At 44.1% G+C, this 25,336-nt stretch overlaps 1 protein-coding gene across 1 annotated transcript in view; it reads left to right on the plus strand.

Moving 5' to 3' along the window:
- Positions 1–2,032: 2,032 nt before the first annotated feature.
- Positions 2,033–25,336, plus strand: part of pi4kaa (phosphatidylinositol 4-kinase, catalytic, alpha a) — a 46,399-nt gene continuing 23,095 nt past the window's right edge. The window contains exons 1-32 of the mRNA XM_080476485.1: positions 2,033–2,252; positions 5,024–5,140; positions 5,221–5,314; positions 5,562–5,650; positions 6,041–6,113; positions 6,194–6,456; positions 6,533–6,599; positions 11,536–11,684; positions 11,765–11,830; positions 11,908–12,004; positions 12,622–12,813; positions 12,893–12,993; positions 14,498–14,627; positions 14,707–14,836; positions 14,917–15,012; positions 15,936–16,119; positions 16,199–16,299; positions 16,867–17,035; positions 18,436–18,486; positions 18,620–18,728; positions 19,164–19,300; positions 20,172–20,305; positions 21,141–21,223; positions 21,309–21,379; positions 22,486–22,610; positions 22,860–22,941; positions 23,022–23,105; positions 23,870–23,959; positions 24,042–24,161; positions 24,618–24,710; positions 24,792–24,948; positions 25,040–25,167. Coding sequence (XP_080332611.1) covers positions 2,085–2,252; positions 5,024–5,140; positions 5,221–5,314; positions 5,562–5,650; positions 6,041–6,113; positions 6,194–6,456; positions 6,533–6,599; positions 11,536–11,684; positions 11,765–11,830; positions 11,908–12,004; positions 12,622–12,813; positions 12,893–12,993; positions 14,498–14,627; positions 14,707–14,836; positions 14,917–15,012; positions 15,936–16,119; positions 16,199–16,299; positions 16,867–17,035; positions 18,436–18,486; positions 18,620–18,728; positions 19,164–19,300; positions 20,172–20,305; positions 21,141–21,223; positions 21,309–21,379; positions 22,486–22,610; positions 22,860–22,941; positions 23,022–23,105; positions 23,870–23,959; positions 24,042–24,161; positions 24,618–24,710; positions 24,792–24,948; positions 25,040–25,167 — 3,750 coding nt within the window. The 5' untranslated portion in view covers positions 2,033–2,084. The remainder of the gene's footprint in view (positions 2,253–5,023; positions 5,141–5,220; positions 5,315–5,561; positions 5,651–6,040; positions 6,114–6,193; positions 6,457–6,532; positions 6,600–11,535; positions 11,685–11,764; positions 11,831–11,907; positions 12,005–12,621; positions 12,814–12,892; positions 12,994–14,497; positions 14,628–14,706; positions 14,837–14,916; positions 15,013–15,935; positions 16,120–16,198; positions 16,300–16,866; positions 17,036–18,435; positions 18,487–18,619; positions 18,729–19,163; positions 19,301–20,171; positions 20,306–21,140; positions 21,224–21,308; positions 21,380–22,485; positions 22,611–22,859; positions 22,942–23,021; positions 23,106–23,869; positions 23,960–24,041; positions 24,162–24,617; positions 24,711–24,791; positions 24,949–25,039; positions 25,168–25,336) is intronic.

Genomic DNA, 25,336 nt, shown 5'->3' on the forward strand with positions numbered 1-25,336 from the left:
GTCCTGGCTTCCTTCCTCTTCACCCTCTACACTGCAGACTTCTCCCACAACACATCCACCTGTCACCTGCAGAAGTTCTCTGATGACTCCGCCATTGTCGGCCTCATCACCAACGACGACGAGGCGGAGTGCAGAGAACTCAACCTGGACTTTGTGGACTGGTGCCAGCGGAACCACCTCCTGATCAATGCGGGTAAAACCAAAGAGCTGGTGGTGGACCTCCGCAGGCGGAGACCCACTCCCCCCACACCGGTGAACATTCAGGGAAAGGACATTGAGATAGTGGATTCTTATAAGTACCTGGGTGTTCACCTGAACAATAAACTGGACTGGTCTGACAACACACAAGCTCTCTACAAGAAGGGCCAGAGCAGACTCCATCTGCTGCGGAGACTCAGGTCCTTTGGAGTGCAGGGGGCGCTCCTGAGGACCTTTTATGACTCAGTGGTGGCATCAGCCATCTTCTATGGAGTGGTCTGCTAGAGCAGCAGCACTCCGGCTGCAGACAGGAACCAACTGAACCAACTGGTGAGGAAGGCCAGCTCTGTCCTGGGCTGTCCCCTGGACCCTGTGGAGGTGGTGGGAGACAGGAGGATGTTGAAGAAGCTTTCATCCCTGATGGAGACCGTCTCCCACCCCCTACATGGTACCGTCACATCACTGGGCAGCTCCGTCAGTGACAGGCTTCTCCACCCGCGATGTCTGAAGGAGAGACTCCGCCGGTCCTTCCTCCCTGCTCCAGTCAGACTCTTCAACCAAGCCTGCTCCCAGTAGACCACTGCACACCACAACCGGACAATATCACTCCACTCCAACTGGACAAGAAGTGGTGCTATAACTATAATAATCTATAAGAACGTATTTATTGTGTAAAATACATCCACCCCCATACTCTGTACATGTCCACACTTATAGGCACCGTGTGCATATTCTTCTATCATATTGTATTTTTATCTGCTTTTTTTTAGTTCCTGCTATGTGTGCTTCTTTCTCTGTACTATCCTGTTGTACCACTGAAAATTTCTCCACATGCGAGATAAATAAAGGGATATCTTATCTTATATCTTATCTTATATCTAATCTATGATCCAATATTCAAATGAGGAAAATCAAGGAGGAGCCAGAAACTTAGAATACTGAAGGTTTCTGGACCGACCAGACCAGGAGGAGGAGAACAGCTGGAGGATATGACTCATTTAAAGTACATTAACTCAATCGAACCACAGATAGATTTTAGGCCATGGAAGATTCCATTAAATTTTGGAGGTGATCCGGAAACATTTTTTCTTTTTCCTGAGTCCAGGTCAACCTTTGATGGATGTCACAAATCTCTGATTCATTGCTCTTGTTAATATTTCTTTTATTCCGTGTTTTGTTCGGGTAACACTGTAGTCCCGCACCGTTGCTGGCACGGACAGAAAAAGCACATCAAACTGTGTGGAACATTCTGGAATATGTTGCTATGTCTTTTGTTAATGATTTGGCGAAACGTTTCTGAATAAATCCCCCAAAAAACTGCGAAAAAATGTCCCAATACGAAGTGGATGGGAAAGGCACCTCATGGAGGAGATCAAAGGAGATCAAAGGAGAAGAGCGTCTGTTGCCTGGGAGACGCTGAGATTAGGATCTTTCTTTCTTTCTTTCTTTCTTTCTTTCTTTCTTTCTTTCTTTCTTTCTTCCTGCAGTAGGAATGGTATGGACAAGCTGGAACAGGCAGATGGCGGTAGGGCAACCTCGAAACCAATTGAAGAAGATAAAGGGAAGCAGTCATCAGGGACTAAGAGAGTAATTAGGTTAGCATATGGCGGTAATGCAACTTTATGGACGCAAACAGCTGAGGTAAAAGAAGAATCAGACACATAAAATTGCCTTTGGAATTTTCTAGTTTATTTCACTTGTTTACAAGTGTCCTCACAGAAAGGACCCTCCCGGTGAGTTTTAAGACATTTCGGGATCGTACAACATTAAGTTCCTGATGATGTTTGTGGAACAATGTCCCCTGTAGGTTCTGTGACCTTGCTTCGCGCTTTCTGAGCCTCCCCGGCATCCGTAGTTGTCAGTGTCGTTGGTCTGTTTAAAGCTGAATGAACGAAGATGCTTCTTGTGTCCGTGTAGCGTCTCTAACGACTCCACCACCGCGACCACCTGGAGGCATGGCTGGGATCGCAGGGCCGTGCCGGGGCTTCTACTTCAACACCGTACTGTCCCTGGCCCGCTCTTTAGCGGCTCACCGCCAGGCGCCGATAGAGAAGGTACCGTTAGCCTCCCGGAGCTAATAGGCTAATAAAACCTGTCGGAGACTCCGAGGGTCAAAACCGCTTCCCGCACACACCTCAGTCCCCGCTGTCAGTGTGGAAACGGCACAGACACGTCTGTAGTAATGCCACTTTAGAAGATAACGTTGCCACTTAGGGCTTTTAAAGGCGTGTTTGTAGCTGACAACAAGGCTAGTGAGCGCAGCTGTTTTTAGCCTCCAGGCTAATCTCTGCGCGAGAAGCAGATCAGCTGTTATAGTTAATTTAACTTTACTTTCAGATGGTTTGTATGGTTTTACCTTTTTTTTGTTAATGATATGGGTTTTATCTAGTGTTAATACACATTGCCCAAGAGGAGACTGATCTGGTTTAGTAACTATAACTATGTAATAACACCATGTTATTCTTCATTTATATTTCCTCATTTTTCTTTTCAATTTAGTTAATCGGGAATGTCCAAGAACATTTGTATTCAATATAGTACATTTTGTAAAATTATTCTGTTTTTTTTAGATATTATTTAGATATTATTCTGTTTTTCTTCATTCTTTTTCGTCACCATTTCTGCCAAATTTCTTAATGGAAGATTAAAAATACAAGAGTTTTCACCATAGGGTCAGCGACCCCTTTGTTGGGGCACCAGACATCATAACTTGCGTCACTGAGCATTTGTCTGTTCTGTCGCCCCATTTACATGTTTTCAAGTGAAATTGTTCAACTTTCGCAGCGTGTTGGGCGTCCCGTCCACACAACAACGTTTTGAAAATGCCTCGTAAAGGTGGAACTTCTTGAAGACGCTCAAGCCCGTGATTCGTTTCACTGGGATGATTTGGCACGTCCAACAACCAGAAAAAAATCTTTTTTCCAGTCCTCCCGTCATTTTGTGTAAAGTCAGAGTTTAGAATGATTGAAACTTTGCGTCATGGTGTGTCGTCTTCCTGAAGTCTACCAATACAGACGTTGGTAGTTGACCCTTTATCGGGTGTCTGGCTCTATTTGGTGATTATGTCTTGTGAGATCAATCGCAGAAATTCTTTCCTGCTTTCAGCTCATATTTGATCAATATCTTGCACACACTTGTTTTTCACACAAGTGCACCCCAACTTTAAATGTATTCTTTATTTTTTACAAATGTATTCATTTATTAATTCATTTTTTTGCTCCTGTAACAATACAATTCTCCGTAGGGATCAACACGGTGTAAAGAGAATGAACGGATATAGTCGTGCTTCAAATGTAGCAGAGGTGATGTCGAACCTTTTACTGCAATTCAGCTTGTGTTAAAGTTTGTATCCTCACTTTAAAAGTCACTGAGGAAGTTTTGGTTGTGTTTTGTCATTGTGGTTTATGGAAATAAGAGAACTTAAAAACAGGAAGAAGTCAGACGGGGTCACAAAACTGTTGGTAACTGATTACAAAACAAGCCAGAGAGGATCAGCATTAACTGACCTGCACAAGGGTTTAAAGAAACTTGCTGGTTTGATTGTTGTTCTGATCAAATCTTCTGTGATTATTATGTTGTTATTGACGTGTGTTCCTATAAAACACATGTATGTTATAGTTTAGTATTTACTCCGGTGACGAACTTCCCGCTTGATAAAAGAAAACTGTTTGCGAGTCCATTTCCACGACAGCGGGGCCCTGAGCCACTGAAAATGCACATTTTTGAAAACCGCTCCCAAGGTAGAACTTTTCCAAAGCGTCACAGCATCGAGAAAAAAGCTCTGCCATTTAACGATTGAACAAGAAGTCCACACATGTCCCTCGAGGGTTTCTAATTGTTGGTTTTCTTTAAGTGGCGTGATTGAAATCCCACATCCTCCTGTTCTTTGTTTCTTAAGCTTCTAAAATCAAATATTTTCTGTGTCTGAAATACTTGACGTGGCCCCTTTATCCTTCCACCAGATCCTCTGCATGTGGTCACGGATAAAAGCGGCAGAAGCTGCTGGTCTTTCATTCCTGCCTGAGCTCACGTTGGGCCCTTTAGTGTGGGTCGAGTTAAAGCCAGAGGCAGGTTTCTGGCTCTATTCCTGAAGCCTCAAAAAATAATTACTGCTCATGGAAATAAATGGAGGCGGTTTTAATCCCCCCCGGGCAGCTCATTTCTGTGCTTCATTATTTATTTATTTATTTATTTATTCACACAGTTGAAGTTAAAGAGGCTGTGGAATGATGTCAGAGTCATATTCTTTATAAGTTTGGGGCCGAGTCCACTCTGAGAATTTGACGCTCTCTGGGAGGTTACCATACATTTAATACGAATCCATGAGAATAGAGAAAAGGGGATTTAATTTGAGGTGAATTATTTTTCACACATTAACAGATAAATGGAGGTTTTCCTGGAGACGGGGGATTCTAATTGAGGAGACGTGTTACTTCTTTAATCGGTTTTAAATTTTACATCTTGCTCATCCAAGACACGTTAGAGTCTCTGACGCTCTGATTCTGACAAGAAATTGTGTGGAAAACCCAAAATGAAGGAAAATATATGACGATTAAGACAAAATCTCATTTACGCTGCAACTATTTTAAGTGAAAACGCAAAAGGTTTGTTGCGTTTTGGGCGTCTGTTTACACGACTTCTGAAAATGGCTCCCAAGGTGGAACTTTTCCAAAATGCTTGTTTCGTGAAACATTTCTGAAACGAAAACACAAAAAAGATGCCTTCCCACTTGAAACGTTGTCGTGTAAACGGGGCCTCAGACTCTGATGATTCCTTTTTGGGAAGAGGTTGAAAACCATAACTGGATGTTTAAATTCGTCCACAGGTCCAGAAGCTCCAATGCATGTGCCCGGTGGACTTCAGAGGCGTCTTCCAGCTGGACGAGAGGAGGAGGGACGCTGTGATCGCACTCGGTATTTTCCTGGTGGAGTCAAACCTGCAGGTAATCCTCCTTTTATTGTGACCCTCTAATGGCCTATTTGAATCTTTTTCTGTTCTGACTGTGGAATATTTGTGTGGCAGCATAAAGACGCCATCGTCCCCTACCTGCTCGGGCTGCTCAAAGGCCTTCCGAAGGTTCAGTGGATAGAAGAAAGCTCCGAGCGGAAAGGGAGAGGTTTGTCACGACAAGATATTTAACATTTGTTTGCTCACATTTTGACAAGATAAGAGAAACGTTGATCTCACACTGGGGAAAATAACCGGTCAGGACTCGTACAGTACTGACAGAAACTTCTTGATCTACGAATGTCGCTCTATAGGGTACAAATGTAAATGTATTTACAGTTGTACCCTATAAAACGACAATAATAATAAGTATAAAGAAATTCTCGTTGTTTTTTTGTTTTTTGTTTTTTTTGCAGAAGCTCTTCCGGTTGCAGAAAACTTCACCTTCTGTCTGGTGACGCTGCTCTCAGACGTCGCTCAGCGGGATGAGACGCTACGAGGACAGGTGTGTGTGTGTGTGTGTGTGTGTGTGTGTGTGTGTGTGTGTCTCTGTCTTAAATCTGTGCTGCAAGAAGTATTGGGATCCATCACTTTGGTGGTATTGAGTATTTAAGCTGCTCCATCAGGAATTACAGTGCAAAATGTATTGAAGTATTAAAAAACAATGCAGTATTAGTTAATGTGCCTGACGTTAAAATAAAAAGTATTTGAAAGGTAGATATGCTGGTAGGTTGTAAATAAGCTAGAAGGAGGTAGATATGAACTGAGGCTGCTGGGGATGGAGGTGTGTAGGTTGGTGGTGGGGATCTCGGTAGGTTGCTGGTTGGGATCTCGGTAGGTTGCTGGTTGGGATCTCGGTAGGTTGTCAGGTCGGTAAAATCTGCCTTCTTTTCAGATCCTGGAGGCGATCATGGACAACATGCAGGTCCTGCAGGACATCTGCAAAACTCCAGAATCTCATGATAAAGGTACAAAGTGCACACGTCTCTCTTCGTATGTTCCTGAGCGATGTCTGGTAATAGAACCTGCTGGACTCTGCGTGCTGCAGAATACCTGTGCAGGTACACCGTGCCCACCCTGCTGGGCGTGGCCAGAGCGTTCGGCCGCTACAGCAACACCGACGAGCCGCTGCTGTCCAAGCTGTTCCCTCGGGCGGTGGCCCCCTTGCCCACAACGAGCGAGGACAGTGACGCCACCCGCCGGCGCTCCTTCAACGACTTCCGCTCCATCCTGCCGAGCTCCCTGCTGACCGTGTGCCAGGGAGACACTCTGAGGCGGAAGGGCTCCTCCGTGTCCGGAGCGTCGCAGCAGGTACCGACGGTCAGCAGGTCAAACAGGCGGAGGAGGAGGAGCTCCGCACTAATCTAATGTGAGGTTTTAATTCCAGGCCAGTCCGGAGAGAGCAGGTCTGACGCCCAGTTCACCTGCTGATCCCTCTGCTCACTACTTCGAAGGTAACATCCTCCACACATTTCAAAAACACTCCATCTTTCTTCTTGTCGTTCTGAAAGAGTTCCCCGTCCACACGAGACACATCTGCGTCCATGTCACCATGAAAACTCCTCAAAATGTTGTAGTACATCTGCCGGGCCTATAGGTGGCGCTGTGACGCTGCCACAGAAATACAGCAGAAACAGAGAAGAAGACATGGAGCATGAAAAAACCGTAGAAAAGGACAAATCCAGCATGTGTCCTTATTAAAGCGACGAGCATCAGGAGCTCCTGCAGCTCCACCTGGAGCAGGTAGTCCGCCATGTTGGTGGTGTTAATGACGTCACGGAGAGGGAGGCGGGGTTATAGGTCAAGAGGCGGGGCCGTGACATCATCGTTTTCAGCTGATGTGCGTCTTGTCCGTCAAAGCTGAGGCGGAGTTTTCTAACTCCTCCTCTCTGGAACACGTTTTAGAAAACGTTTTCAGGATCCTAAAATGTTGTGTTGTGTGGAGGATCAGACAGAAACCATGGTTACATGAAACGGTATTGTCTGGTGGGCAAAACTATCATAAAAGAAAGAATTATGTTTGGCAAGAATTGTTCATTTATTTTTAAACCTGTGGAGGATGATGAAATTCTAAGAATATTTAAAAATACAAACTGTGATAAACCTTGTGGAATTGATCATACGGATGGCAAAAAATGCAGCCCAATCAGTTGTAAAGCCTTTATGTCATATTTTTAAGAAGAATGCATTTATCATCACTTGTGGAAAATATCAAAAGATTTTCCTTTTGGCTAAAAATTCCAAAGAAGCATCTTACCTGTCCTGAGTGAACGGATGGAGGCGGTTATGTTTAAACAGTCTGATACTCGACATGCATATAAAGAAGGATACTCAACCAGCACAGCACTCACAGGGTTAACTGATGAGTGGCTGTAACAAATCGACAATAAGCAACGGGAGGAGTTCAGCAGCCTTTGCTCTAGTTGATCATAAACGATGAGCGTTTGTCTTTAAAAGCTCAGCTATATGCTTCTTAAGTCATTCTTTGGCTGACAGGAAACAGCGTGTTGCTTTCAATGGATCCTTTCAGACTCTGTAACCTTAACATGTGGAATTCCTCAAGGCAGCTGCTGTATAATATCTCTGTCAATTATATGTCGTATGTGTTACGTACAGCATGTATGACAGTATATGCGGATGATACAACTGTACATGCGTCTGCCTGTAGAATAGATCAGCTCAATAATAATATGCTCCAGCAGGAGTTAATGTCTACTTCTGAGTGGGGGGTGGAGAACAGGCTGAAGCTCAGTGTGTCAAAAACAAAGGGTGTGGTGTTGGGCTCTCAATATTCTGTGAGAGAACCCCAAAGGTAAACTTCTTTTTGCAGAACCAATCATTAGAACAAGTGACTGAGATTAAATTGTTTTTGAGTCACATTAGATCAAACTATGTCATGGACAAAGCATATAAACAATATTGTGACTAAAATGAGTAGAAACGTCCCACTGATTAGATGCAGTGCCCATTTATGTCATTAGAAACCAGGAAACTCCTACTGCAGTCTTTAGTTTGACGTCATTAGAAACCAGGAAACTCACTGCAGTCTTTAGTTTGACGTCATTAGAAACCAGGAAACTCCTACTGCAGTCTTTAGTTTGATGTCATTAGAAACCAGGAAACTCCTACTGCAGTCTTTAGTTTGATGTCATTAGAAACCAGGAAACTCCTACTGCAGTCTTTAGTTTGACGTCATTAGAAACCAGGAAACTCACTGCAGTCTTTAGTTTGATGTCATTAGAACCCAGGAAACTCCTACTGCAGTCTTTAGTTTGATGTCATTAGAAACCAGGAAACTCCTACTGCAGTCTTTAGTTTGACTTCATTAGAAACCAGGAAACTCCTACTGCAGTCTTTAGTTTGACGTCATTAGAAACCAGGAAACTCCTACTGCAGTCTTTAGTTTGACTTCATTAGAAACCAGGAAACTCCTACTGCAGTCTTTAGTTTGACGTCATTAGAAACCAGGAAACTCTTACTGCAGTCTTTAGTTTGACGTCATTAGAAACCAGGAAACTCCTACTGCAGTCTTTAGTTTGACTTCATTAGAAACCAGGAAACTCCTACTGCAGTCTTTAGTTTGACGTCATTAGAAACCAGGAAACTCCTACTGCAGTCTTTAGTTTGACTTCATTAGAAACCAGGAAACTCCTACTGCAGTCTTTAGTTTGACGTCATTAGAAACCAGGAAACTCCTACTGCAGTCTTTAGTTTGACGTCATTAGAAACCAGGAAACTCTTACTGCAGTCTTTAGTTTGACGTCATTAGAAACCAGGAAACTCCTACTGCAGTCTTTAGTTTGACTTCATTAGAAACCAGGAAACTCCTACTGCAGTCTTTAGTTTGATGTCATTAGAAACCAGGAAACTCACTGCAGTCTTTAGTTTGACGTCATTAGGACTATTGTCCCACTGTGTGGACCAGTGCTGCTAAGAAAAACCTCCACACACTTCAGATTGCACCAAACGGGGCAGCGAGGCTCTGTGCTGCCCCCCTTTTCCAACTAATGTTAATGCAATGCGTCATGAGCTGTTGTGGATGAAAGTGGAGGACAGAGTGGCGTGGGGCTCTGTGTTGTCTGCATCGAACCTGGACCTCCCCCAGACCTTTCAGCCTTTTCACTAAACTACAACCCGCCTGTAACAGACATGGCTTTAACACGCCACAAGCCTCTAATGCAGGGGGTCCAACTCATTTCCACTGAGGACCACGTCAGCATCATGGCTGCCCTCAAAGGGCCAAATGTAACTGTAAGACTGTATAAATGTAACTAAATGTAAACAAATATAATGTAAAATAAATGTACCTACTCCTCAATTTTAAATAACTCAATATGACATGTGCATTTGCATAGATAATAAAAATATTTGCTCGTTACTCTGTTCAGTCTAACTCTGTCATACTTCCCTCTGTACTCGGTGTCAAGATGTGGACTTATATTGTCCTCTTTGATAAAAGACACGCCTCAGAACACAAAAGACTCCCTGAAGCAGAAACATGTCTTCTCCTTCCCTTCATTCATCAAACATCCTGTCATCTGCATCAAGTTTTCTCTTCCTGGACATTTTGGATTGTTTGTATTTCTCTATTCTACTTGTTGGAAATTGCATTGCTGTTTATACGCTGCAATCTTCACGGGTGATATAACACGGGGGGTCGTCGGCCGTCGGGTGGAACACGGGTCGGTGCGGGGAACATCCTAATCTGGATATGCACAAGTGCAGAACTACTTCCGTGTAAACAAAGGCACACGTAATTACCGTTTTGTTCCCAATAGACAGGCACCCCAAGGTGTGCACTGTGCGTCTTTATAAAACAATACGGTATTTATTTTCAGACAATCAGACCTTTAAGCCCTCGCGGGCCACATAAAATAAGGTGGTGGGCCACATTTGGCCCGCGGGCCTTGAGTTTGACACATGTGCTCTAATACAACATTTTATTTGCCTTTACCAAGAACTAATGCGCTTAAAAATACTTTTATAAATCGAGCCGTCTCATACTGGAACATGCTGCCTGTTGAAATGAGCCCAATGAGCTCATGTTGTTTTCCAAACTAACCTAAAGAAATCTGTGATCAGTGGAGAAATAATGTTGAATCAGTGGAGCTCTGCTTGTTGGTTAATTGTCTAGTTTTGTTTTGTCGGAGTTGACTGTATGTGCTTGGTTGATTTATTGTTGAAAGTTTTATTTTAATCGTGTAAATGTTTTTCTTTTTTTCTCTTTCTCTTCTTTTTGTGAATGGACCCCGGGAAGAATAGTGTCTGCATTGGCAGAGGCTAATGGGGATCCTTAAAATAAAGAAATAAAGAAAAGCCGGGCTGTAACGTCAGCCAGCTGCCGAAAAAAAAGCTTTTTCATCAGGAGAGTTCGTGCTCCATGAAGAAGGGACGCTAACCGCTATTTCAAAATGCTAATGCTAATCACAACCACTGTGGACACATGCTACAGCTAATGCTACTTACAAGTTAAAAGCCGTTCACCGTACAACGTTTTCCAGTGGAAACGCAAAACTTCTGTTGAACTTTGAGTGTCCGTTGGCACGACAACGGTGTTCAAAGTCACTGACAAGGCAACTTTTGGAAAATGCACTGGTCCTGGTCCTGGTCCTGGTCCTGGTCCTGGTCCTGGTCCTGGACCTGGTCCTGGTCCTGGTCCTGGTCACCATGGCTGTAGTAACTAGTAGTTCTGCACATGCTCAGTAGAGCCAGTCAGAACAATTTCCTCCATGGTGTCATGACTCCCAGTTCATATTCTCCTGGACTTGATAGTCACCGTAATAACAATCCAACTTGGTAGTTTTATTTTGACGATCATCGTAATAACAATCCAACTTCGTAGTTTTATTTTGACAGTCACTGTAATAACAATCCAACTTGGTGGTCTTTCCACTAGAATGTTCTCCCAGTGTTGATGTTTAGAGCTCATTGTTCTCTGCTGCGTGTGTGTGCGGTTTCATTACAAAAAGTAGAACTACACTCAGTAGAGCGCAGACCTTCGCCAAAGCCACATTTGTCACCATGGAAACCAATTGATCACAAGGTTATTTGATCCACCACACCACTCCTTCCATCATTTGCCTCACGTTGTTACTGTTTGACTCAGATGTACACACATTTTACAATTTCTGAAAAGTTGGTAAAATACATACATACCTACAAACCAACAAAAACATAACCTTTGCCCCAACTTTCATTGGAGAAGGTAACAACAGCACCAACTAGAGGCCCAACATAAAAACTACATCGTTTTCAGCGTTTATGCAGTTTCCCAGGAAACGGACATCATTTTCAAAACATTGCCTCGTGAACACGAAACGTTTCTGGAATGAAAACGTTGTTTTTTGTGTGTATTCTTACTTTGCGCCACGTGCTGGTCTGGCTCTCCAGGCTCGTACCTCCCTGATGGCAGCGCCGTGGACCCCGCCTACTACTTCTCCACCATCAGCTCCAGCTTCTCCGTGTCGCCTCTGTTCACCGGGAGCAGCAGCGGGGAGTTCCACGTTCCTCTGGACATGCTCCGACAGCTCCTGCACATGGTCAGCGCCGCCCTTCGTCGGATTTTAATGCCGTTTCGCTGCGTCACGTCAACTGTGGGATCTGTGTTTGTCTTCACCAGGTGAAAGAGTTTGTCTCCGAGACATTTCTGAAGTCACTGGATGACACGTTGGCTGAACTTGTAGAGGTGCGACTCGTAAATGCACTCTAAAGATCTCACGCAGTACCTTTGTTTGTTATCGTTAAACTTGTGTTGTCTTCCAGATAAATCCCAGTTTTCATCTCTACTACAAAACCTTCAGTGATCCCATGTACGTGGCCATATTCAAAATGTTGAGGGACACTTTGTACAACCTGAAAGGTAAGAGAGCTTGTTCCCTCCTTTCCTCATGTTCCTCTACATCCTCTGGATGTTAGTGGAGGAAGATGCTCTATAATATGATGTTAGTGGGGGGGAGACGCTCTATAATCTGGATGTTAGAGGGCGAAGATGCTCTATAATCTGGATGATGGATAAGGATGATGCTCTGTAATCTGGATGTTAGAGGAGGGAGATGCTCTATAATCTGATGTTAGTGGAGGAGTATGCTCTATAATCTGGATGTTAGAGGAGGACGGCGCTCTATAATCTGATGTTAGAAGAGGACGGTACTCTATAATCTGATGTTAGAGGAGGAAGAGGCTCTATAATCTGACGTTAGAGGGGGAAGTCGCTCTATGATCTGGATGTTAGAGGAAGATGCTCTATAATCTAGATGATGGAGAAGGAAGATGCTCTATAATCTGGATGATGGGGGAGGAATATGCTGTATAATCTGGATGTCAGACAGCAGCTCTGCAACTCTAATTTTATACAATAAAAGTCGAAGGTAAAAATCTGACTGAAATGTGTGCGGTTGCTATGGATACAGGCTAATGCTAACATTAGTTCTGGTTAAACTGGACCTGAACCGGCGCCTCCTCCTCGTTTCCTCTCAGACCTTCAGACCGACTACGTGAAGGAGGTTCACGACTTTGTGCTGGAGCAGTTCAGCAGCAGCCAGTCGGAGCTGCAGAGGATCCTCCACGACGTGGAGTACCTCCAGAGCGAGCTGAGCCCGCTCAAGCTGCGCTGCCAGGCCAACGCGGCGTGCGTGGACATCATGGTGTGGGCTGTGACCGAGGAGCAGGGTGAGGCTCTGACCGCAGCTCGCCGCCGCCGCCGCTCCGCCACTTCTGCTTCATCACGGCTGTTTGTGAATGTCCCCAGGAGCCGAGAACCTCTGCACCAAGCTGTCAGAGAGGCTGCAGTCCAAGACGTCCAGCAAGGTCATCATCGCCCACATGCCTCTTCTCATCTGCTGCTTGCAGGTAAACCAGGACTGGTTGATATTTACAGACATGGAAACTTTGAAAATATTTCAAGAACCAAAAACATAAGAAGACTAGAGCTAAACTCAGTAGAGCGCGACCTGCACCAACGCCACATTTGTTTGTGGAACCGAGTTAGCATTGCTAGCATAATAGCCTAATATTGGCTCATATGGATGCTAACTAGCCTGTCAGGTAGCTACGTCACTGTGTGAAACCCTGAGCAGGGAGCGTCTCCATGGCAACAGACGCTGATCTCCTTTGATCTCCTCCATGAGGTGCTTCTCTCATCCGCTTTGCATGGGACATTTTTTCAGTTTTTTGGGATTTATTCTGAAACATTTAGACGTTATCGGCCCAAAATCTGATGGATTGGTCCTTGGATGATAACAAATCATGCAATGTGGGTGAGTAGTTTGAGCCAAAAGTTGGTAAAATGCATACATGCGAACCAATAAATAAATGCACGCAGACAAACACATAGCATTCCGCCCCAACTTTCTTTGGCGAAGGTAAAAAATACATTATTATTATTATTTTAGTATTTTATTTTTTTTAAGTTATTTTCCAGACTATAAGTCTTTTTTTTTTTGTTTTAGTTGTCTGCGTCGTCATGTAACTTAAATCTAAAATGACTTATAGATCTAACAACAATATACCGTACATGCCATCTTTAACCACTAGCGGCTCCAGCACTGCAGAAAAAAACTCCATTACTGTTGGATTTGATTGACAGAGCAAGAAAAACGTCTCCAAAAAGAAAAATCCACACTACATTTATAGTAAAAATGTTAAAACGTGCATCAGAAACATTAAAACATGAAAACACTGAGTGATTTGTAGTCTTCAACATATGACAATTCGTTTATGTTGTTGGCTGGCCATGTGACATAAACTAAGAAACGACTCATATCAAACTATGCGGTACATACTGTGTGTGACCACTAGATGTCGCTGTGCTATCAGAAAGCTACCACAGAAAAACCTCCCGTTACTACAGTAGTTGACTGACAGAAACAAAAATGTAATTTTCTAATAAATACTTTGTGTTGCATTTTTTCCGTGTTTTAGCAGCTAAATCAGGTTAAAAAAAATTTGATTTTGAAAAAACTTCAGGCTACAAATTAGCTCCAAAGCTAAATAGCCATGAGGACGATACCAAATCATGCTAAATACAATAAATATATTTTTTTTAAATATATGGCTCCTTTTGCTCTTATAGATCAATTTTCTTCCGCACGTTTATTCTTGCTACTTGTCAGTATGTCATGACAGAACACGAAAAATGTCCACAATAAAAGAAAAATGTCCCCAGAAGAATTTAAAGTAAAAAGAGAAGAAAGAGTGTGAGAGAAACTTGTGAGGGACTGAAGAAAAGAGAGCGAAGAAAACAAAGAATCGTATCAGTGAAGCTCAGAAGTAACAGGCAGATGTTGGAGATCCTGTTACTTCCTGTCTGGAAGCCTGTTTGTAAAAGTGTGTGTGTGTGTGTGTGTGTGTTCAGGGTCTGGGTCGTCTGTGCGAGCGGTTCCCTGTGGTGGCTCACTCTGTCACCATGTCCCTCCGGGACTTCCTGGTGGTACCGTCTCCCGTCCTGGTGAAGTTGTATAAATACCACAGCCAGTGCACTCCAGGTAACCTCAGCGCCATCGTTCACTCCATTCTCTTCCTCCCGCACGATTTGTCACGACCGGTTCGTCGTCTCACCACCAGGGGGCGGAGAGATCAAGATCCACGTGACCAACGAACACTCCCAGTCCACCCTGAGCACCAACACCAGCAAGAAGAGCCAGCCGTCCATGTACGAGCAGCTGAGGGACATCTCCATCGACAACATCTGCAGGTCTGAGCGCCTCCACAGAAAAACTCCGCTGTGATGTGTCGTGACGTGTTGAACGTCCTCCTCTCACCGTGTCTCTCCAGGTGTCTGAAAGCCGGTCTGACCATGGACAACGTGATTGTGGAAGCTTTTCTCGCCAGTCTGTCCAACCGTCTCTACATCTACCAGGAGAATGACAAGTACACAAAAACAACGACACACCACTCGTCTTGTCTCCTCTCACCTCGTCTCGTCTCATCTCACCTTGTCTCGTCTCCTCTCTCCTCGTCTCATCTCCTCTCACCTCGTCTCGTCTCATCTCACCTTGTCTCGTCTCCTCTCACCTCGTCTTGTCTCCTCTCACCTCGTCTCGTCTCCTCTCTCCTCATCTTGTCTCCTCTCACCTCGTCTCCTCTCCTCTCACCTCGTCTTGTCTTCTCTCAATTCGTCTCCTCTCCTCTCCCCTCGTCTTGTCTCCTCTCACCTCGTCTTGTCTCCTCTCCTCTCCTCTCCTCTCCTCTCCTCTCCTCTCTTCTCACCTCATCTCGTCTCCTCTCCCCTCGTCTTGTCTCCTCTCCTCTCCTCCTCCCTCGTCTTGTCTCCTCTCCTCTCCCCTCGTATTGTCTCCTCTCCTCCTCCCACCTTGTCTTGTCTCCTCTCCTCTCCCCTTGTATTGTCTCCTCTCACTTCATCTTGTCTCCTCTCACTTCTTCTTGTCTCCTCTCACCTCGTCTCATCTCCTGTCTTCTCTCACCTCATCTTTTCTCCTCTCCTCTCCTCTCCTCTCCTCTCCTCTCCTCTCCTCTCCTCTCCTCTCCTCTCCTCTCCTCTCCTCTCCTCTCCTCTCCTCTCCTCTCCTCTCACCTCGTCTCATGTCCTCTCTCCTCGTCTTGTCTTGTCTTCTCTCCTCTCATCTCACCTCGTCTCCTCTCCTCTCACCTCGTCTTGTCTCCTGTCACCTCGTCTCCTCACCTCGTCTCCTCTCCTCTCCCCTCGTCTTGTCTCCTGTCACCTCGTCTCCTCCCCTTGTCTTGTCTCCTGTCACCTCGTCTCCTCACCTCGTCTCCTCTCCTCTCCTCTCCCCTCGTCTTGTCTCCTGTCACCTCGTCCCCCGCCCCTCCAGGGACGCCCACCTGATCCCGGACCACACCATCCGGGCTCTGGGTCACATCGCGGTGGCCCTGCGAGACACTTCCCGTGTGATGGAGCCCATCCTGCAGATCCTGCAGCAGAAGTTCTGCCAGCCGCCGTCTCAGCTGGACGTGCTGATCATCGACCAGCTGGGCTGCATGGTCATCACTGGGAACGTGAGGGTCCAGACAAACTTCCTTTTACTGACCTGCAGCACGTCGGAGATGAATGTCTGTTCTCCTTGGTTCCCTTCAGCAATACATCTACCAGGAGGTGTGGAACCTGTTCCAGCAGATCAGCGTGAAGGCCAGCTCCATGGTTTACTCCACCAAGGACTACAAGGACCACGGATACAGGTACTGCACCAGGCAAATACCTGGCATCACTTTGAATTCTTCTTTCCAATCACAATATATGAAGCAAATTCAATATAAATTTACAATATTAGTTTTCAGGGTTTGAAGATCCATATTTTATTTTTTCCAATAATGAACAAAGTTTAGATTCTGTCAGCCTGGAGAAACGCTCTCTTCTCCCAGTAGAACGTATGGTTCTGGTCGCTGCTGATGAACTAGTTTTTATTGATAAACGTAAATATTATTGTAGATATTCTCACTCGCATTATAAGCAAATTTGATATTTCACAGGCTGGAATTTCACACTTCACAATCTAAAGTTTGGTTAATGAAACTAATTTTTGTATTAGAACTATATAGAACAGGAAACTTCACAGAGTTGTGAATTATTATGAAGTTAATGTTAGATCACCTAACTTAATCCGCTGAGTAGAAACTGCTTGTGCATCACTTAAGAAAAGCAAATAAAATCAGTTTTAAGAAGCGGCAGAAGTTTTCTGACGGAGGAAAGAGAGAGGAACAGTTTCAAGTTGTGATTCTTGAGGCTTTTCCTCTCCCCTGGTGCAGACACTGTTCGCTGGCGGTGATCAACGCGCTGGGCAACATCGCGGCCAACCTGCAGGCCGAGCAGATGGTGGACGAGCTGCTGGTCAACCTGCTGGAGCTCTTCGTGCAGCTCGGCCTGGAGGGCAAGAGAGCCAGCGAGAGGGCGTCCGACAAAGGCCCCGCCCTCAAGGTGCAGCCCCTTTAACCAGACGCAGCCACGGGAAACGCCTCACTCCGCAAACACACCCTTTTCTCCTCCGTCCTGTCGAACAGCCGTGAACACAGACACTGACTCGTGTCACGTTAGTGTCGGAGCCCATTTGCACCACAGCGTTTCAAGTGAAAACGCTTCGTTGATCCGTCTTTAAAGTTGCACAACGTCATGAAAAAGATGAGGTTTGTTTTACAGGGAAAGAGTGTCGGGCCCCCGGTGCTGTAGTTTGTGTTTTGTAATGAAACCAGGCATGTTCACAGCTTTTCTGGAGATATGAAACGCCTGAGTGAGGAGATTAAACGAGCCACTCCTGAGCCAAAGCCTAATAAGGAGCAGCAAGCGAGACTTGAGGTGGTGCAGTCTTTATTCCAAAGTTACTGCACTTCTATCGCCAATTCTTTTAATTAAAGACTCTTTTTCCTTCGCAAACACAAGTTGAGTGAAAGTTGTTTTTGGCTGTTCATTTATTGGTTTGTATCTTATGTATTTTACTAACTTTTCACCAACAATATTTACCAGAATTGCATGAAAATTTCAGGGAAGATTTATCGTCATCAAAAGACCAAATCTTTAGATTTTGAGAGAGGCGGAGTCAAAGGTCAATGTTCAGGTCACAAAAAGGTCAAAAAGCTATCTTCGTCATAACGCGGCCAATTTTAATGCAATTAATGTCAAACTAATGTCAAAATGTTCCGTTTTAAATTCCCTATCCTCTGATAGGCCACATGATGCAGTGATGTCACTACCCTGGGTAGCTGTTGGGGGTCAAAGGTCAGGGGGGGGGTTACAAAGAAAATGTAAACTGTGTGTACATCTGAGTCAAACAGTGACAACATGAAGCAATTCAGACGACCGTGGCAAATGATGGAAGGGGTGGTGTGGTGGATCAAATAACCTTGTGATCTTTTGGTTTCCGTGGTGACAAAGGTGGTGTTGGTGACTGGCTGCACTCTACCGACTGTACGTCTAGGTTCCACGTTAAACAATTATTGAACTTTTCACAGACGTCTCATCATTCCTCCTTTTCAATCAAACCTTTCAAACGGTCATAAACACTGAAACCCCAAACCCGTTTCCTTCTGATAGAAAACTACAGCTCCGATCCGTTCAGGGGAATCTCTGTCGTCTCTTGGGTTTTCTCTGCTATTGACTAGTGAGTAAAGTAACTGGTAGTATTTCCGCTGAGCGTCCAGCCTCCTCAGTATGTTGTAACGGCGCCACCTGGCAAGCAAAACGTGTCTCGTGATGCTTTAACGACGTGTTTGAATAACTGGTGACAGGAGAAGCTTTATTTTGGTTCATATCAGCAAGTTTCTCTGACAGAAACGCAACGATTGGAGTCTGAACTCACTGGCTCTGCTCTCTTATCGCTGCAGGCATCGAGCAGCGCCGGAAACCTTGGCGTCCTCATTCCAGTCATTGCAGTTGTAAGTAATAATGTGTGGGAGAAGCTTCACACATTTGAATTGAACTTAAATCCTGCAGATGAGTTTGATTGTTTCGTCTGATCAGCCCGGCTACCTCCGAGAGTTATTCTCTCTCTTCCTCCTCCTCCGTCAGCTCACCAAGAGGCTGCCGCCCATTAAAGAAGCAAAGCCTCGTCTGCAGAAGCTCTTCAGGGACTTCTGGCTCTACTCCGTCGTCATGGGCTTCGCCGTGGAGGGTTCAGGTAACAGCCGCTCACATCCGACGTTCTGAATGGAGCTTTTTGTAAAACCTCAAACACACAAACACACACGAGAAAATGTGTAAACCGGGTCTAAATATAAACTGAATTCAATCTCGATCATCGATTTGAAAGAAACGGGAAGAAAGTGAGCATTAACCAGTAAATGTAAATAAGAGGAAACATCTGAGGACAGATGTTATGTAACTCATCTCTTTTTTTTTTTTTGTCTGTGTTGAGAAGCCTTGTTAACCGTGTGTGTGTGTGCGTGTGTGTGTGTGTGTGTGTGTGTGTGTGTGTGTGTGTGTGTGTGTGTGTGTGTGTGTGTGTGTGTGTGTGTGTGTGTGTGTGTGTGTGTGTGTGTGTGTGTGTGTGTGTGTGTGTGTGTGTGTGTGTGTGTGTGTGTGTGTGTGTGTGTGTGCGCGCACTCCCCCTCAGGTCTGTGGCCGGAGGAGTGGTATGAAGGAGTCTGTGAGATCGCCACGAAATCCCCGCTGCTGACGTTTCCTAGCGGGGAGCCGCTGCGCTCAGAGCTGCAGTACAACTCTGCTCTGAAGAACGACACCGTGACCCCGGTACAAACACACACACACACACACACACACACACACACACACACACACACACACACACACACACACACACACACACACACACACACACACACACACACACACACACACACACACACACACACACACACACATTAAACATCAGCACTCTGGTTTACATCTCAACATCAGGAGTTACTGTTTGAATAAATATCAGCAGTCCAGAGCACTGATGCACTAATGACAGATTTCACTCATTATGTTCATCTGAAGTTGGTGGGAGGAAGATCCTCTATAATCTGGATGTTAGAGGAGGAAGATGCGCTATAATGTGTTTGTTAGAGGGGGAATATGCTCTATAATCTGGATGTTAGTGGGGGGTGCTCTATAATCTGGATGTTAGGAGGAAGGTGCTCTATAATCTAGATTATAGTGGAGGAAGATGCTCTATAATCTGGATGTTAGAGGAGGGAGATGCTCTATAATCCGGATGTTAGAGGAGGAAGATGCTCTTATGCTCTTTAATCTGATGTTAGAGGTGGAAGATGCTCTATAATGTGTTTGTTAGAGTGGGCGATGCTCTATAATCTGGATGTTAGGATGAAGATGCTCTATAATCTAGATATTAGTGTCAGAAGATGCTCTATAATCGGGATGTCGGGGGCGATGCTCTATAATCTGGATGTGTGGAGGGATATGCTCTATAATCTGGAAGATAGGAGGAAGATGCTCTATAATCTGATGTTAGCGGAGGAAGATGCTCTATAATCCGGATGTCAGAGGAGGAAGATGCTCTTATGCTCTATAATCTGATGTTATAGGAGGAAGATGCTCTATAATCTCTATAATCCCACCCTGCTCAGTGCTCTCAGTGACTGTGGGTTTCGAACTGTAGGCGGAGCTTAACGACCTGCGCAGCACCATCATCAACCTGCTGGATCCTCCTCCTGAAGTCGCCGCCCTCATCAACAAGCTGGACTTCGCCATGTCAACATACCTGCTGTCTGTGTACCGACTGGAGTACATGAGGTGAGCACGGCTCCACCCCGCCGAGGTTTTCAAGTTCAGGGACCGGAAACTTTCTCAATTTAACCAAATGCTGCGGGGAAGCATCCCAACACCATGATGATGCCTCCACCATGCTGCGGGAAGTGGGTAATTCACTCCAAATAAAGCCTAGAACAGAGTTTTATGTGAAAATTAGTGGAGGGACTTAATTAAACATAATACATTTAATTAATTATGGACGTTGTAATTAAGTAGAATTATTAGCATTTTTTTGTCTTAACAAATTAAATAAGGTTTTTTTTTGCATTTTAATCATACCTCGTTTTTTTTTTTTTTTATTCTATTTTTTCCATTTTATATGAAGCACTTTGTGTTACAATTTCTTTTGTATGAAAAGTGCTCTATATATAAAGTTTGATTTGATACAAGAAGCAATTCTTTGATCAGAAGTGAATTTATTAGATGTACCAATAGACCTATATGTCCTGTATAAATATATCAATCATGTCTATAGAAATGAATATAGACTTCCCCAGTGAAATGTTAAATGCTATATGTATATTCCCACAGTTCTTCAGATTGAAACTCCCCATGCAATCCTCCCTCCTCTGTTCCATCGTCACATGCTTCAGCTGCTGCTGTCTTTATTTGCTTTGCACGCGACGGTTTGATATTCGATGTGGGGAACTTTAAAGGAACTTTCTCAGGTGTCCCTGAGAAAGCCGTCAATACTTTCTAAAAGTCCCACCTCGAGTAAAACCACCTATTGATTCTGGTCTTTATAAAGCCTTTTTAAAAAAAAAAAGTTTAACGTCAGCATTGATAAAACTCTCTGGTTTTTCTTGCCGTACGTCAGGATGCTTCATTCTCTGGACTCGGATCGCTTCCAGGTCATGTTCCGATACTTTGAAGACCGGGCCATACAGAAGGATAAATCTGGTGGGTTCCGACCTGCAAAGACCTAAAAAGAAGCAATGCGGTAAACTGACTGTTCTGTAAATGACTACTTCCTGTTTGTGTGCAGGCATGATGCAGTGTGTGATCGCCGTCAGTGACAAGGTGTTCGAGGTTTTCCTGCAGATGATGGCTGAAAAAGTGAGAGAGAGTCCACCTGAGCATTTCTGTGTTTCATGACTAAACTTTATCCTCGCCGTGCATGTGAGTCCTATTGAGGGTATTTCAATCAGCACATGTATCGGCAGAAATTCATTTCTAAGATTCTCCAATTTAGAGATTCGTTTGAGGGAGAAAAGATCACATTTGTGTGATTTTGGTGAGTTGAAGGTTCTCAGTTGACGTGGATGTGTATAGGTGGCACATAATGGTGTTTAGAACTGGGATTTTCTTCCCCAAATGAATCCTGTTTTACCTTTAATGCCACGGAGAAGCTGGTTGCTACTGTCTTACCTCACCTTGACTATGGAGATCGATCAGTTAAACCTCTTTTCAGACAAAACTCGGCACTATATTACTCCATGTATATTTTGTACTGTGGATTATTATGTTTGCAGCTAAATGTTGTTTTCTGTCCAAAACAGGTCTCTCTTGTAAATACGACCGTGTTTCTCTGTGAATGACGGTTGATTGTTAGTAAATAAAGAAAATACCAATGTATACACAAAGGGATTTTAAGATTCTTTAAACTTCTGGATTTGTCTGGACTATAGCATCCAACATAAAATAATTTGATCTCACATAGAGGCTACTGTTAAAACAAAAACACAAACCAGTTTTTGATTTAAATACTCTGGTTTTACTCCTTTAATGTCTCAGCGGGAGAATAAGATGCAAAACATACAGAATCCAAGAGGATTTCCCTCCAAAGACCCTGAACCACAGGTGACGTCATTGTTTCATTAAAATCATTTATTTACAGGAGACACACATCAATACCTCCAGGTGAACAGAAGCTAAATATACAAACTAAACTCAGTCAATCTTTTTGTCCTGACTGAAAATAAACTCGAGATAAAATGTGTCAAAAAGTAGAGAGAAGTTCAAATAAATAAGTGAAATAGCCAAACAAACTCCTGCTCATTCAAAACCCTGAATACCTGTATAAAGTACTAAACTACAGGAACAATACCACAACATGATCTCTGAAGGTTTGTGGTAAAAAGGGAAGGAAGGTGTCTCAGTGAACACCAACCTGACGGCTGGATTCAGAAAATGAATTAATGATGAAATGTTGAATTTTCCAGGCGAAGACCAAGGCCCACGAGGAGGAGCTGGAGCGCCACGCTCAGTTTCTGCTCGTCAACTTCAACCACATCCACAAGAGGATCCGCAGAGTCGCTGACAAGTATCTGTCCGGCCTGGCTGAGACGTGAGCGCGCACACACACACACACACACACACACACACACACACACACACACACACACACACACACACACACACACACAGACACACACACACACACACACACACACACAGACACAGACACAGACACACAGACACAGGCGAGGTGACAAAACAGTTTGAACTCTTTCGCACACTTTCGCCGACTTGTCCTTTTTGATATTATCGTTTAACTCAGTGATGAATAGATTGAACACGTGTCCTCCGTCCTCAGGTTCCCTCACCTGCTGTGGAGCGGCCGAGTGCTGAAGACCATGCTGGACATCCTGCAGACGCTCTCGCTATCCCTCAGTGCCGTAAGTCTGCGTCCGTCTGTTCGTCGTCGGCGACATGTCTTCATCCTGGTTCTCACCGTGATGTTTGTGACGCGTCACAGGACATCCACAAAGACCAGCCGTACTACGACATCCCCGACACCCCCTACAGGATCACTGTCCCGGACACCTACGAGGCCAGAGAAGTGAGAGATGGCCTCTGCTGAGGGCTCTTTAATATATGTTCCATTAGTGGGGAGAGCTTATATTACTTGCCCAACATGTAGAAGTTTAAAAAACTGTAATAATTAAAAAGATATATGTTATGTATCTTTTTAAACGCGCGAAGAATTTAAACACGTTTGCACAAAAAAAAAAATAAACACACATGAAGTTGGAAAATGTCAGTGATTACTATCTATTTGAAAATAATCGTAGAGAATATAAAGTTATAAATGAAAAATAACAAATAAAAAAAATCAAATTAAATTAAATTAAAAAATAAATAAAAATAAAAATAAATAAATAAATGAAAAATAACATTGAGAAAACAAGAATATTAAAAAAAAAAAAATTATTTTAACAAGAAAGACATTTTTGTTTGTCTGAGAAGTTTGAAGTGACATTTTAAGCCATTTTATTATTTTTGTATTTGTATATATTATTTCAAAATTTATCAGGAATGTTCTTTAAATATTTTGTTAAAATGTTTAATTTATAAAAAATAACCTGCCTAATAATAATAATAATAATAATGAAAATAATAATACTAATTATAGGAAAGATTTCCATTTATGCCCCCAAAAATACAAATACATTGAATTAAATGTCAATTAAAGTATTTATTTCCATACAGTTTGAGGAGAAGTTAATGACAGTTCAATAATTAAAAGAAAATCTAAAATATTTTCATTTCTTTAGCGTGTTTTTCCTAATCATCTAAAAGCTTTCTCTGTGTCGGTGCTTCCAGAGCATCGTGAAGGATTTTGCCGCTCGCTGTGGAGAAATCCTGAAAGAGGCGATGAAGTGGGCTCCGTCTGTCACCAAGTCCCACTTACAGGTAACATTTCATCTGTCCCATCAAGCTGAAAGACGGATTTCTACGATTCCCCTGCTGGTTTCACCATTCTGTCTGTCCTCAGGAGTATCTGAACAAACACCAGAACTGGGTGTCGGGTCTGTCTCAGCACACTGGCCTGGCCATGGCCACCGAGAGCATCCTGCACTTCGCTGGTTATAACAGGCAGAGCACCACGCTCGGGGTGGGTTCATTCAACCTCCACAAATAGAGACAACATATATCACCCAAAATAGAATAGCAATAAGAAAACAGAGAAAAAAGACAAGAACATGAGTTATATTTGATCCGAGTTGTATTTCTAAGAATACTTGCAGAAAATTGCAGGAATTGAAAGATTTGTTTTACTTTCCACTTCTAAAAGCAAGTTGTTTTATCCCTGATGTAGATTTTCTATTGTCGTGGCTTCTAAGCGGTGGTTTGGGACTTTCATGTGGGGTACCTGGTGTTTCCTGCTCTGATTCTTACATGCCAAAGAAAACCAGAGTTACATTTCTTTTCTAAAATCTACAACAGATCGAGAAAAGTACTTAATGATTTTGTGTCTTGGTGAGACTGAATGTGTTTGCCATTGTTTATCTCCTCTGATGTGAGTATCGGAGAGCTTTTACCGCCTCTTTATCTTGTCTGTCTCTTCCAGTCCGCTCAGCTGACCGAGAGGCCGGCCTGTGTGAAGAAAGACTACTCCAACTTCATGGCCTCCCTCAACCTCCGGAACAGATACGCTGGAGAGGTGAAATGGCGTTAAACACGACAGGGTCTTGTGCTTTCTGTCTCGTACTGATGTTTTTCCCCTCTGGCTTGCTGTCCGCAGGTGTCCGGTATGATCCACTTCGCCCAGGCGGTGCGAGGACAGTCCGACCTGAACCGCCTGATGATCAAGCAGATGGGAGAAGCTCTGGACTCGGCTCAGCCCGAAGCGTTCACCGAGGCCATGTTCAAACTGGCAGCGCTGCTCATCAGCACCAAAGGTTGAAGCTCTGAAGAGCTGTGGAGTCTCCGGGTTTGTCTCTGGGTTTGTAACGTGGTTAATGCCTCCTGTCTCTCCCGGTTGGTGTGCAGACTGCGACCCTCTGCTCCTGCACCACCTCTGCTGGTCTCCTCTCAAGATGTTCACGGAGCACGGCATGGAGACGGCCATCGCCTGCTGGGAGTGGCTGCTGGCAGCGCGGACCGGCGTGGAAGTGCCGGTACACAGACACCTTCAATCTGTTAACGTTTTATGTGTCCCAGGGTCTCATCAGGGTCTCATCAGGGTCTCATCAGGGTCTCATCAGGGTCTCATCAGGGTCTCATCAGGGCATTTGTGAAACATTACAGGATTGACTGCTACAACACTTTAAGAAAAAAATTTGAAAA

The sequence above is a fragment of the Lipophrys pholis genome (assembly GCF_963383615.2).
Source record: "Lipophrys pholis genome assembly, chromosome: 12".
In the NCBI taxonomy this organism is placed as follows: domain Eukaryota; kingdom Metazoa; phylum Chordata; class Actinopteri; order Blenniiformes; family Blenniidae; genus Lipophrys; species Lipophrys pholis.